General features: G+C 42.6%; 1 protein-coding gene across 2 annotated transcripts in view; it reads left to right on the top strand.

Annotated features, from left to right (window-relative positions):
- The window catches only part of LOC101164981 (TAF8 RNA polymerase II, TATA box binding protein (TBP)-associated factor), a 48,565-nt gene extending 39,167 nt beyond the window's left edge, over positions 1 to 9,398 (top strand). Inside the window, exon 8 of one of the 2 annotated variants that reach the window (XM_078950204.1) lies at positions 8,969 to 9,398. In XM_078950204.1, coding sequence (XP_078806330.1) covers positions 8,969 to 9,109 — 141 coding nt within the window. In that variant the 3' untranslated portion in view covers positions 9,110 to 9,398. Of the gene's footprint in view, positions 1 to 8,965 lie in introns of both variants that reach the window. The other variant, XM_078950202.1, reaches the window with a different exon arrangement.
- The last annotated feature ends 3,915 nt before the right edge of the window (positions 9,399 to 13,313 follow it).

Raw genomic sequence — 13,313 nt, 5'->3', positions numbered from 1 at the left:
TCCAGACACTTTGTGATGACAGCAGTGAGTGCAACTGGGCGGAAGTCCGTGAGGAAGGCTGTGGATGAGGACTTTTTGGGTATCGGGATGATAGTGGATGACTTCAGGCAAGCAGGGATGAAAGCCTGAGCTAGCGACAGGTTGAAGATTTTTGTGAAGACCTGGGAGAGTTGATCGGCGCAGGCCCGCAGAACCTTTCCGGGAACTCCATCAGGTCCCGCCGCTTTCCTGGGGTTTACCCTGCTGAACATCCGTGCCATCCGTGCCACGTCCATAAAGGCATTGTTTTTATATTTAGAGCTCTAAGCAACCAAACAGTTGTCTATATAAAAGAGCTTTTACAATTGTGCACTTTTAGCAGGCTGAAAAAATTATCTTTTTAAAATTGCCATTTCAAATTTGGGTTTTAAATTTTGTGTTCCATTTTTCTGTGCTTGTATTGGAAGGATTTGTTATTATTTTGTTTAAAAGTGCTACATATTGTATATACACATAATTTATTTAGAGAAATTTGCTATACGTTGTGTTTTTTGGTTTTGTAGTTTAATTTCATTGGATTTATATTAAGGAAAAGAAGTTGCAGCATTGATTAAAAAAGGATAAAAGAGACATTTACTGTCTAAGTCTTATGTTACATCTGTAGAACTGTACTGAGAGTTGGGTTTTGTTTTGGAGCACATTCATATGTTTTGTTTGTAAAAAAAAAAAAGATAAAATATTAAGTTAATTGCATTTTACATGACTAGAAAAGCAATGATTATTCATAAAAATCTATGAAAGACATACAAAACAAATGAAAAAGCAGTCTGCCCTCCCTCTTGTGTCTAAACTATTGTCACCTCACTTCTGGGTTAGTTAGCATATAAACAGGCAGCTGGTGTGTGTGTGTGTGTGTGGGGGGGGGGGGGGGGGGGGTGAAATTTGACTCCAGCAACAGAGCAGGCTGACGAACAAGCTGCAGCATGAGGAAAAGACTGAAGCATGTAAGAGGAAATGACATCCTACAGTTGACCAGTTCATTTTATATCTGTAAAGAATATTCAATAAGCATTTAGACATGTTCAGCTATATGCGTGTGAAACTTGGTGTGGATATTTGAAGCATAAGTAATTTTAAAACACACTTGTTTGGAGTCCAGACGGAAAAAGCACAGGTTTTGGGATGAATCAGGATTTTTTTAAAATCATCTGTTTCACCTGGACTTCTGAAAAAAATATGGAAGGCAGCAAACACAGATCCCTACATTTAAAAAAATAAATGGTGTTGATATATGATGATTAAGTTATGAAAAAAAATAGGTGTTTGTAGTTTTGCCTAAAAAGACGTTTTCGGACCTTTTTGGATGAAATGTTGAATAAAAGTTCACCTGTAACTTCAATAATTCTGAATTTTTTTAGGAAGCAGTAGCACATAAATGCCTATGAAAGTTGAATTCTTGGTGCTGATAACCTAAACAGAATTTATGCTAAAAATCTTTGTTCAGTCCAAAATTTCATTAAAAAAATCAAGTGATGAAGTTTCTCGTAGACCCTATAGTGTTACATATCAAAGCTGGAGGTTATTAAAGGCATCTAATTCTGAAATCTCAGCTTCCTGAGACAAACGGCTGATTTATAATAAATTTCTATTATTTGGGTGCACATAATCGACCACTTCCTGTTACGCAGGCACCGTCAGGTGTACACCCATGAAACTTTACATGATGAGAGAGGACCCTTCTGAGTATCTCCAGTTTTAATTTCATGCACATCGGACAAAGCAAAGAGAAAATACAGGGCAGAATGTGCCCAATGCAATAACTAGGTGGCGCTATAGAGCTCGTCCAAGATTGTCATATCCATGGGTTCAGAATAGAAGCTTCATCATATCCATTGAATTTCAGTGAGATTGGACAAGGAATGTGCACGTGAGAGCAACTTTTGTGTGCATGGCGAGACGCCCAACTTTGCCGCTCTGTCACGACCACACCCCCGCATTGAAAGTTATGGTTTTTTGTCAGAGTAAACTTCAATGGCTTTTCAACAGGTGGACGTCATTTTCAGGTGTGTCGGCTCATCCTACTCGGAGCAGTGATGCTCCAAGTAAAACATGTCATTTCCTCTTGCCAGCAGGTGGCGCTACACTTTTTCCAGATTCTTTCACTGCAGATGTGTTCAGAGTCAGACTACAATCATGCATATCAATTTTTGATCAGATTGGATTATGCATGGCTGAGTAATGGCCATTTTTCTTTTCATGGCGTGTTTTCGAAACAAGGTCGAATTTCTACGCGCCGCCACGGTCACAAACTTCTGTAAAAACTTAAAAGCTTTGCAATTTAACATCGGACATGTGTCTAGTTTACAAAACCAAAGTTTGGAGTCATTATTCACAAATCTCTAGGAGGAGTTCGTTCTAGAAGGAGGCCTGCAAATGTCCAAAATAGAGCAAAAATGACATATTGACATCAATATAGCAGACTTCCTGTGCGACTGACAGCTTGGTACCTACAGACTTTTTTGTAGGTTTCCATCTGATGAACATGCCCTGAAAAAATCAAGCTTGTATGTCAAAGCATATGCGGGGGCTCGGGACAAATGTCACTGTAGGTGGCGCTGTCGAGCCGTTTTTGTGCGCCCATGCCAATCTCCTGTAAAATACGAAATTTTTCGCGACTCCTGATGTGTGTGCCAAATTTGGTGAGTTTTGGGGTATGTTAAAGGCCTCAAAAAGGCGACTCTTCCGTCGGAAGAAAAAGAATAATAATAACTCTTACAGATACAATAGGGTCCTTGCACTCCGTGCTCGGGCCCTAATAATAATAAACATTCGAATTACAATAGGGTCCTTGCACTCCGTGCTCGGGCCCTAATAATAATAATAAACATTCGAATTACAATAGGGTCCTTGCACTCCGTGCTCGGGCCCTAATAATAAACCTAACAGATACAATAGGGTCCTTGCACTCCGTGCTCGGGCCCTAATTAATTTTAAAAACGTTTAGTATAAATTACAAAAGCAAAGAGGTACAAAAAACCATGAAGGACGTTGTTCATCTTGACCCAAAAGACAGTGGGGGTGTCAGTTAGGCAATAGCAGAACCAAGAATTTAAAATGTTGAAAGCCGTCTTCTACTCATTCTCTTCTCTGATCCTAAGGTGGACATAAGCATTGATCCAGATTTATGGTTGCAATGCTCACCTTTTCATGCATAAAAGTCCAAATATTTTGCAGAGTACCGTAGGGAATCGAACCCTAACCTGCTAAAGCAGGCATACCATTATCAGTCTCTTTATTTTCTTTAGACCAAACATGAAAGGAACCGAGGATTTCCCTGTGCTTGGACCATGATTCAGCTTACTGGACTGTCTCCGCCCCCTCCACTTCCTCCCCTGAGTCTAGACGGAAATGGTGAAAATTCAAACTGAACCATTTAGAAAGCAGCATAGCTCCTAGTCTAAGTTTATTTCTGCTGTGAAAAGGTCCCACTCTACAAACACCACTCACTCTATAACAGTCTAGATGCTATTCTAAGGCTCCTGAAGTCAAACCTCTGTGTCTGGCTGCCCAAAGCAGTTCTGTCCATCAAAGTTACAAACAGAATCAAAGCCATGGAGTTCATTTGGCCTGAACCAAAAAGAAAACATGGTGGAAGTAACAGCCATTACAAACTACTTTATTAGTCCAGCCTCTAGTTCTGGCTCCAGGGTGAGGTCCAGGTAAATCTTGTTGGGAGGAATAAAATGTTTTTTGTTTGAATCGCCCTTAGTCTGGCCCGTCCCCCAGGAGCAGTTTACCATGAAACAGCCCAACAGGGCAAATGCTTCTAGCAACACAACTCCTGGGGTCATTCAGGCACGCAAACCCCTCCACCACGATAAGGTGGCGATTCAGGGAGGGGAATTCATCAGTCGCTAGCCAATTACTACAAATTACTGTGGGGAAACCGAAGTCCTCGGGGAAAACCCACAGGACTGCCAGGATTTGTTTGACTTATTTCCCTATAAATTTGGTGACTGATAATTTGTTTTGTTGGATCCAATTGAATGATTTTATTTTTATAATTTATTTATTCTTGCTATAAAGGCCACAAAAAATTAACTAATATATTTGTAAAGTGGGGGGGAACCGAAGCGCTCGGGGAAAACCCACGCAGACGCCGTCCTGTCAGCCGACCATGTCAACCAACAGACCAACGTGCTGCCCCTGTTTTTGAAGCTCATTTCGGGGATTTTTCCACAGAGTGGAGAGAAACCTTTAGGGGGGAGGATATTCTTTTTGGGTTTGGAGGTCCAGACCTGGCAGTCAGTTGGCCGAATTGTTGAAGGAACTTTGGATTGTTAAATCCCTAGGCATGGCCGTCACCTTTGTTTCTAATTTTGGGGAGTGGGGGTGAAAACTATCAGGGGCTTGTTTTTACTGCTGGGCTGCAATAACACACAGTCTTGGACCAAAGGTGAGCTGGAACCTTCTTCAGAGAATCATTTCTAACATGTCTTTTTATTTATTTTTTTTTTTTTTAGTATTAACATTTCTAACATATTTTAAATGATAACATCTTTTTTATTTGTCATATATTTTGCAAATTTACTAGAACTATCATTAAATAATATAAATGAAGAAGTAAGAAAAAATGAAAACAACTATAATAACAAAAAATTATATAAAACTTAAATTAAAACATTAAACAATCTTTAAAATACCTAAACTATTTTAATAACACACAAAATCTAGAGAATTAGACGTAGAAGGATTTTGTTTTGGCTTTTGCTCCCATCCAGAGTCCTTCTTTTAGGCAGCTTTACTGGCTGAATTCTTGTTCTTTTTGGATTTTGTCAGACCCAGAAAATGTCTTGCCCTTTTCCAAAATGATGGAGACTTTTTCTTGGCTCCTGGAAGTTCTTCAGAGTCCTCTTTGATGACCTGAAGACCTCCATCTTCCAAGTGCTGGCTGGTCTCCTGGACTGGGTGGGCGTCCTGAGTGTCCTCTGTGGTCTGGATCACGGTGACCACAGGGACTGGAGGCTGTTGCTGGGCAGATTTTTCTTCCAGCAGTTGACGGATTTGGCTCTCTTTGTCCTGAAGCTGAACTCTCAGACTCTGCAGCTCTGCCTGAAACTTCAGCTCTGTTTTGCAGGTCGCGACGGTCATGGTGGCGATCTGTTGGGCCGTGGTTTGGAGGGAAATGTCCTGCTCCGCTTTGAGGCTGTTGATAATCTGCTGCTTCATCAACAGTTCTTGTGAGAAAACAGATCTCTCATGTTCCAGCTCTTGACGCAGGACTTCCACTTCCTTTCTGGTAGCTGACATCTGGGCGTTTTGGTCTTGGTGAGCTGCCTTCAGATGTTCAATCTCTTCCTTCAGGAGAGTCTCAGTTCTGGATTGTTGACTTTTGGAATCCAGCTGTTGTCTAAGACTTTCCAGTTCTCGCTGAAGGATCTTATTTTTCTCACGTTCTGCCTGCAGGTCTTTGGTAAACCTTTGCTCATTTGTTAGGAAAGCCACTTTTAATTCCTCGTAATCTCTCTGGAGGTCCTTCTTCTTTCTCTGCTTGATGTCGCTTCTAACTTGGTTAGAGACTTTGGCGGCGCTCAATACGTCTGGATGGGCGTATTTTTGAAGCCTCTCCAGTTCCCGCTTGATCTCTTTTCCATCATTAATGAATTTCTCTTTGAGTTGTTTTTGTTTGGCCAGTTGTAGCTTTGTTTCCTCCAATTCTTGGTGTAACTGGGCAATAAAATAATCAGCATGGAAGTGAGATTCTGCGTGTCTGGGCAGAACCTGGGTTCCATTATAACCCTGGTGGGGGTTGATGGGCATGGCACTCGGGTGGGGCTCCTGGTAGTTGTTTCTCCTGGAGAAATGTTGTTGTCCATGAAAAGCCATTGTTCGTTTGGAAAATATGTTTAAAATATTCCCAAAAGATAAAGTACAGTAGAATAAACTACTCTCAGCGGTTGTTTAAACTGCAGTGAGGTGTAGGAATGCAGCGGAAAACTATCCGGGGCTTATTTCAACAGCTGGTTTGCAATAAAACACAGTCTTGGAACAAAACTGAGCTGGAAGTTTCTTAAGAAAATCTACTTCTATTTAGGGACATATCATCGATGACATCATATGACATGGATGATGTCATAACCCCAAAGTCTTTGTGACATCAGAGTAACTTTTAGCCTACATGTTCTGACACGGGGGGGGGGGGGGGGGGGGGCTTTGATGAGGTCATCGCCGCGGTGATGACCTCATCAAAGCATGTTTTTTTTTTTACGTTTTTTTTTAACTTTTTCATATGGTGCGTGGTTGGAACTATAATAAACACATAAAACACATTCATCTTTGCTGATAATTTACTTTTTCTGCTAGTCGTGTGTTCAGACTTCAAGGATTTTTATAGAAAACCTTTTATCACTCCTCTCCTTCTCTCCTGCCTGCCCGTGCACAGCTGTCACTGCTTCTTGGAGCACCACGTGGCACGTGCTCACTCTACTTACACACACACACACACACACACACACACACACACACACACGTGCACTGTTTCAGAAACACACACACATCCTCATTCTACAACTCTTGCCAGGGAAAGATGAAAAATTTACTGCGTTCTAATTATTAATTTCCTTTGTATTTATTTCCATTACAAGCTGCATGAATTCTTGAGAGCGCGACATGACCACCGTGTCAGACTTCTAGGATTGTGCTGGGGGGGGGGGGGGGGGGGGGTGTTACGTGTCTGTAAGAACAAAGGCGGAGCCTCCTGCCCCGTGTTCTTCATGGGTGTCTGGCTTCATGGCCGCCATATAGGTGACAAAGTGTCTGCAGTCTGTTTATTACTGGGCAATATATAATTCTCTGAGAGGATGTCTGTACCAGAGAGCACAGGTGAAACACGTGTTCAGCTAGAGAGCGGTCCACTGCAGAAGAATCAACACGCACCCCCAACACACGTGTGCGCGCTCCTTCCTCCTCGTCCTACACACGACGCAGCGCGCTCACACAGCCTCAGTCAATCTACAACACCTACATAGTCAGTTCATTAGTTAGATAGGTAGTAGTTAGTTGTTATTTGTTAATAAAGAATAAAAATGCAATGCGGCCGCTGGGGAATTTTGTGTTTTAACCGCGACACCGCGCCCCCTGGTGGTTCATCACCGCGGTCATCAAAAATCCGACACCGTCACAGCTCTAATATCTCTCCCCGTATCTTTTCAATTTCTTTCTTAAAGTAAATCTTTTTCAAAGCCAACAACAAAAGAACCAAAAATAATAATGTCATTCAATAAAAATCCAACATTTCAACTATTCGCAGACCATGTCTTGCAGTTGAAAAAGTGCGTAAGGAACCGATTTACTGTTTACAAGCTCAGTTTGCTACACTCTGATTTACTCTCCACATTGGTCTTAGCCTGGCATCTTTTCTTAGATGGAAGTTCATCCATTTCTGGGGTCGGGCTCTGAGCTGAAGAAAACCTCAGGACAGAGTGAAGGTGTTCATGTTGGGAACTGGTGGGGTGTTGAAGAATCCAAACGCGGACATGAAAAATAGAGTGTTGATCTGTCCTGAAATGTCTGATCAGTCTGGCAGGCTGTGGCTTCTCCTGGAGGCCTCCTCCTCTCCTGAGGTCTCCTGTGGGTCACAGCTGCAGTCAGTCCTCACCAGGTTCCTGTTTAAGGCAATGGTTCTCAAACTTTTTCTCTTGCTCGCCTCTTTGGAGGAGGAAAAATGTTCATTCCCCTCGCCCCCCCCGTGAAAAACTGTGACAAAATAAGCCAAAAACATTTATATTTAACACCACATCACAATTTTCAAGATTCCTGCTGCTAGAAACTAGATACAGAAACACAAAGTTGTGTTATTGGCTGCGATGTGCCTGCTTTGTGCTACACATCTTTCCAAAACGAGGTTGCACTAAACCACAGGCAGACGTAAAAAATATATTTATATGAAAATAAAGACGTCATCAAAATGTCTACAATAGTTAATAAAGAATGACATTAATAGCATGAGCAGTTCACAGATTTCAGGCTGTTACAAACTCTGTGATATAACAGATAATAGGAAAGTAATAGTGGCGCAGATTTTTTATCCAAGCACTGAGCCGCCGCTGGCGCCCCTGTTAAATTTGCTCCCTGGGCAATTGCCCGTTTGGCTTGTGTCTAAAACTGCTACTACTGTGCGCCCCCCGAGCATAAAATCCCCTCTATTTGAGAAGCACTGCTGTAAAACAAAGCGAGCAATCCGCTGCTCTGTTTACCCCCCCTTTCTGAAAATGACAAGGGTTATGAGGTAAAAAGGGCACAGACAGCAAACGACCCCTTTCTCACATCAACTTCTCTACGCCCCACAACTACATATTAGGCGCACCGCCTCATAGGGCGCCCCCTACAGTCTGGAGAAAATGTAATACTTTTAAGTGTGCCTTGTAGTCATGAAAATATGGTGATTCTAACAGATTCTGAAGAAAAGCTGCTCACTTAACCACCGTAGAGGCTTCTTAAAGTGTTTCATGTCGGCGCAAAGCTGCTTTTCTCCGCGGCGTTTAAGGTTGAATTAGAATTCAAAGAACACTGGAGCTAAGGCGCTGGTGTTAGAGGGTTAGGAGGAGCGCAGGTGTGTCTTGCAGTTCCCTTGAGGCTGGTTGGAAATGGAACCTCCCATCGTTTTGCGTGTATTGTGAAGTATTTGTAAGTATGATGTAAACGGGGTGATGTAACGACATACGGGTGATGCTGGTGTCCGGTGCGAGTACTGACTCCTTACCGACTGCGTGCACATACTACAGGCACAGGCTGTGCACGTGATGTAAGAATGATTCCCAGGTACCTGTAGGATGTCCACACAAACAACATTTTTGTTGTTCTTTTTAGTGAACGCACTAACCTTGAACTTTCTCTAGCAGACTGTGAAAGAGCCTATCGTCATCACGAGCCAATAGGTTTCTAGAATCTCCACTGACTTCCATGTTTGTCTCTGCTGTTCGTCAAGCAGGACGATCCAGGCGCCGACAAAGAAAACTCCATGCTTCCTCCCAGCGCCGTCGTCTCGTCCGCCAAAGCCAACGAAGACAACATGATCGACAACCCGTACCTCCGACCCGTCAAGAAACCCAAAGTGAGGCGGAAGAAGTGACGCAGCAGCTCGGCGGACAAACGGACTGCTGTTCTGTCAGTCAATTTTCCTCACAGAGGAAAAGGCCTGGAATGAACCCCCCCCCCATCAGGAGCAGAGCTTTGGTCTCTTCCGTCTCTGGTGCCAATGTGGACAGACTCCTATTTTTGACTTTTTTTTGTATTGAGGACAGTGAAGTCATATTGTGAGAAAAAAACAGTGACGAAGCACAAATAAAAGATTAGCTGCTTTGGACAAGTTATGAAAACTTTATTGACACTGAAAAACATAAAGTGGATTTCCTCTGAAATAATCTGCACTGTTTTTGCTGGAGACCAAGCAGCTAATATTCACTTGGTAAATAATATTGTTACATTCTGCAAGCATAAACTTGACGTTTTATGACCAAATATACCTTTTTCTTTGTTTTTAATCCCTGAAAATGGCCTTAAAAAACAATCAAGCAATTTTAAACAACATAGGCAGATTACAAGAAGAAGGATTATTTAGAGCTCAAATCTGAGACTAGTAGGTTTTTTCTGCTTTATATGATTTCATATTTCTGTTTAGAGGAATCTCCTGAGGTCGTTTCATGTCTTTTTCTTTTTTCTTCTATAGTTTGTTGTGAAATCATTCTGTTTTTGGGGCTCTTCCATTCAGTTCCTCCATTTATGGGATTGAAAATCATCTTTTTATGATGTTTTCCTTTTTCGGATGAACAACATATCTCATCCATTGAAGTCTTTCATGTTTTATGCTTCTAAGCTTTTAGTGGTTGAATGTCAGAGCCCCATCTCAATCAGAGATGTGGACTGAAAATGAATGAAAGCAGAGGATTAAAAGTTAGGCTTGATCATCAGATTGACAGACCGAGAGGGGAATTGATCGGCAAGAGCCGTTGAACGTTTCTCTGAACTTTTTCTGGAATTCTTTACTAATTCCCCTTTATAACATCTATTCAATCCATAAAACTGAGCAAAGATTTAGGATAATCTGAGTGTTACTGTGCCAAAACTGCACAGACACAGGTTCAAGGATTAAAACAAAAACCGCTTGTTTTTCAAACCAAAAGACACTGAAGTGTGTGTAGATGGATCTTTATTTGCAGTTCCGGACAGTTTACTGCACACATGACAAATTAAATCCGGCCTGATTTTGTCTTTTTTCTAAGCATCAGACCAGATGAGGAACGGTCTTTAGATCATTTCATCCCAAGTGTAAAACTTTCAGGGATGCTTAAAGCTTTAAAGTTGTTTTCTTTACAAATAAATTAGGAATCTAGAGAAACTTTGACACAAACACAGAGCTTCCAGCAGGTAGGCACATCTGTCCACATCTGTCCATCTGGTTTCACATGCAGGCACTTCTTTTAATAAAACAAAATCAAGGCGAAGCGAAACGGGACAGACGTGGGGTTTACAGCAGGGGTCTGAAACTCGCGGCCCGTGGGCTATTTGCGGCCCCCAAGATGATCTTTTGCGACCCCCGCCGTAATATGTATGTTTAATGTTAATGCGGCCCGCCAGTCTGTATGAATGATGCTTTTTTATTGTCGTGCGCGGAGCTGATGAACCAACCAATCACAGTGGGGTATATGACTCTTGGGGGCGTGACATTGACTGGGCTTGAAAGCAGGAGAACATTTAAGGCAGGACTCCTGACAGCCCCCTCCCCGGACCACATTGAGGAGTTCCTTACTTTCCTTTTTAGAATGTATCTATTCGCTCGTAATTTTTCTAAATCCATGCAGTCCGTGCTGAACTTTTCTCTGGGTCGCATAGACCCGGAGGAGGGTCAAGGTTATGCTTACGGTCAGTCGCGGCGGCGTATCACCCCCAACCCCCCCACCAAATGGTTCTCATGCAGCACACCGCTCCCGCGGGAGGTGGGCCGGCCGAGGAGAATATATGTCCCACACCTACATGCGTGACAGCTAACAGGGCTTCAAGATTAAACACGTGCGAGCAAAAACAAGATTTAGTCTTAGAAACACTGAAAATACGTGGGGAAAATACAACGATAAACGTGTTTGAAGTGAACCAGCACCTCGCCTGGACCGTTAGCGAGACCAGGCCCGGGGGGATGAAGACGAAGCTGCAGCGAGACTGAAGGAGAACAGTAACTTAAGTTGGAGTTGTCCTTAACATTCAATTTAGTCTTAATATGCCTCTCCCCTTTAGTATGATCTGTTATTATATCTTTTATATTGATTTTAATGTTTTGTAATGTATGTAGCCTTTTTTTAATCAATTGGTATTTTAAATTATTTTAATTGATCACTTAACTACAGAAACCATCAGGACACATGTCCCATAATGCATTGTTTTGTAGTCATCTGGGCAGCTTTCAGTCAGTGCAGTACTAAATTTCCAGCTGCGTTCACTTAGGTTTGCTCCTTGCTCCGCCCCTTTCCTCGTGATATCTTTGTGATGATTGACAGGTGATGTTTGTGCAAAAACATACGTCACACACCAGGTTATCTGCGCAGAGTTTCGTTCACCTGGGTGATCTCAAACACGCTTATTGTGCATCTTGGCTGCACATGTTTGCTGTCGCCAACACACATTTCCATCCTTTTTTTGAGCTTTTCTCTGATCTCAGGAATCTGTAACGATTGTTCTGATCTCCAGTGAACAGCGCCTGTTATTTTATGAACCAGTTTGAATTCAGTATGAAAACATAGTGTGGCAAGTAGGACACGCCCACTAATTGTGATGCAGCAGTAACAACTTGTTAATTTGGTGGCGGTGCTTTAAAAGCTCTCCTCCTCTTCGTCGGACATGAACTTGTGCTGTGCCATACATCCAAGGCATCGGGAAGTAGAACGGGGGTTGGCAGGCAGCTCCATGCACACAAGAAATCGGCCAGACGTTGGCGCATCTGCAGCGTAGCGGCGATAATCTGCAAGCGTGACGTGACTCTGTTCACCTAGATAAGATCTCCTCTCAGTGACCGGAACGTGTTTTAGGCTGCACGCCCTTCTCTCCCCGCAAATAGGGGATTAAGCTGCTGCTTTGCTTTTATTGTTTTTTATTGTGATTTCTGTCCGGGTCCCACCCCCGCCACGACGGAACCGGTTGGAGCGAACGCCCAGCTCACGGAGACCTCGTTGCTGTGGCATCTCACCGGACTGTGGACGGCTTCCACCCGCTGATCGGCGGTGGTTGGGCGGCTCACCAGCGCCCCGGAACACTAATCATCTTTTTAATCTTTATTTTTAATTCTGTGTCTCTTATTGATATTGTCAATTTTATTCTTGTTTCAGGAGGTAGGAGGCCGAGGTGGTGGACTGCTGTCTGGTGGTGGGTCCCAGTGTGCTGTGTGGTTTCCATCACGTGTGCAGTGATTCACAAAGAGGGGTGTTTGCATTGTTTTGATGCTGTTTTTAGCCTACTCGGTAAGCTCCTCCTCCAGAACATTTTTTTAACTGACTTTTATCAAGGATTGTTTTATTAAAAGGTTTCTTAACATTGTTTTTAACTGAATGCTAATAAATTATATTTTAAAACAAACCGCAGCCTCTGCCTTGGTTTAGAGCAGGACCTGCACCTGCCTTACTTTAAAATCTTTTCCTGGGGCTCAGCAGCCCCAGGTGGTGTTGTCAACCCGTTTTCTCGTGCTGCCACAATAGGAGTGGCTGACCGGCTGCTCTACAATAACTTGTGACCAGAGTTTAAATGTGCAAAAAGTCATAAGAAAGAAAATCCCAAAATGGTTTCTGAATTTTGTTTCTCCTTTACTGATTTGTGGTTTAAAGAGTAAACTTAAAAAAAAAATCTCTGACTTCTCCACCTTCAATCTCAATAAGTCCAGTCCAGATTTTCTGACAATCATCTTCATCTATACTGAGGGTCTCAGCTGTTTGGGAGGAAGTGCTGCCAAGTGTCCATCAGTGAGAAGTAAACAAGAGAAGCCGTGTTCAGAAGAACCATTGGATTTACAGAACTGTAGAATTTAAGTCTTCTTTTTTGTTTAATAGTTATAAGTCAACAGTGTTAACTGAAGTGTGTTAATATGGGCGTTTAAATTAGAAAATAGCAGATTTAGAAGACGATTGTTTTGGAGTCTTTCTTAACCCACTCTGTGCAGAATCCGCCTTCTGCCCTGGAGAAAATCTCCCGTGTGTTTCTGACCACGGTCGGAAAAAGAGAAGTCATCGCGCAGGAAAGGTTCAACACTTGGATCAAACTGTTCGGACAGAACGTCTGCAATCACTTCCTCATTC

Source organism: Oryzias latipes, chromosome 7 (assembly GCF_053564925.1).
Source record: "Oryzias latipes strain Hd-rR chromosome 7, Olatipes_Hd-rR_3.1".
NCBI lineage: Eukaryota > Metazoa > Chordata > Actinopteri > Beloniformes > Adrianichthyidae > Oryzias > Oryzias latipes.
Note: the sequence above shows the minus strand (reverse complement) of the source record. Positions and strands in the feature narration are given on the sequence as shown.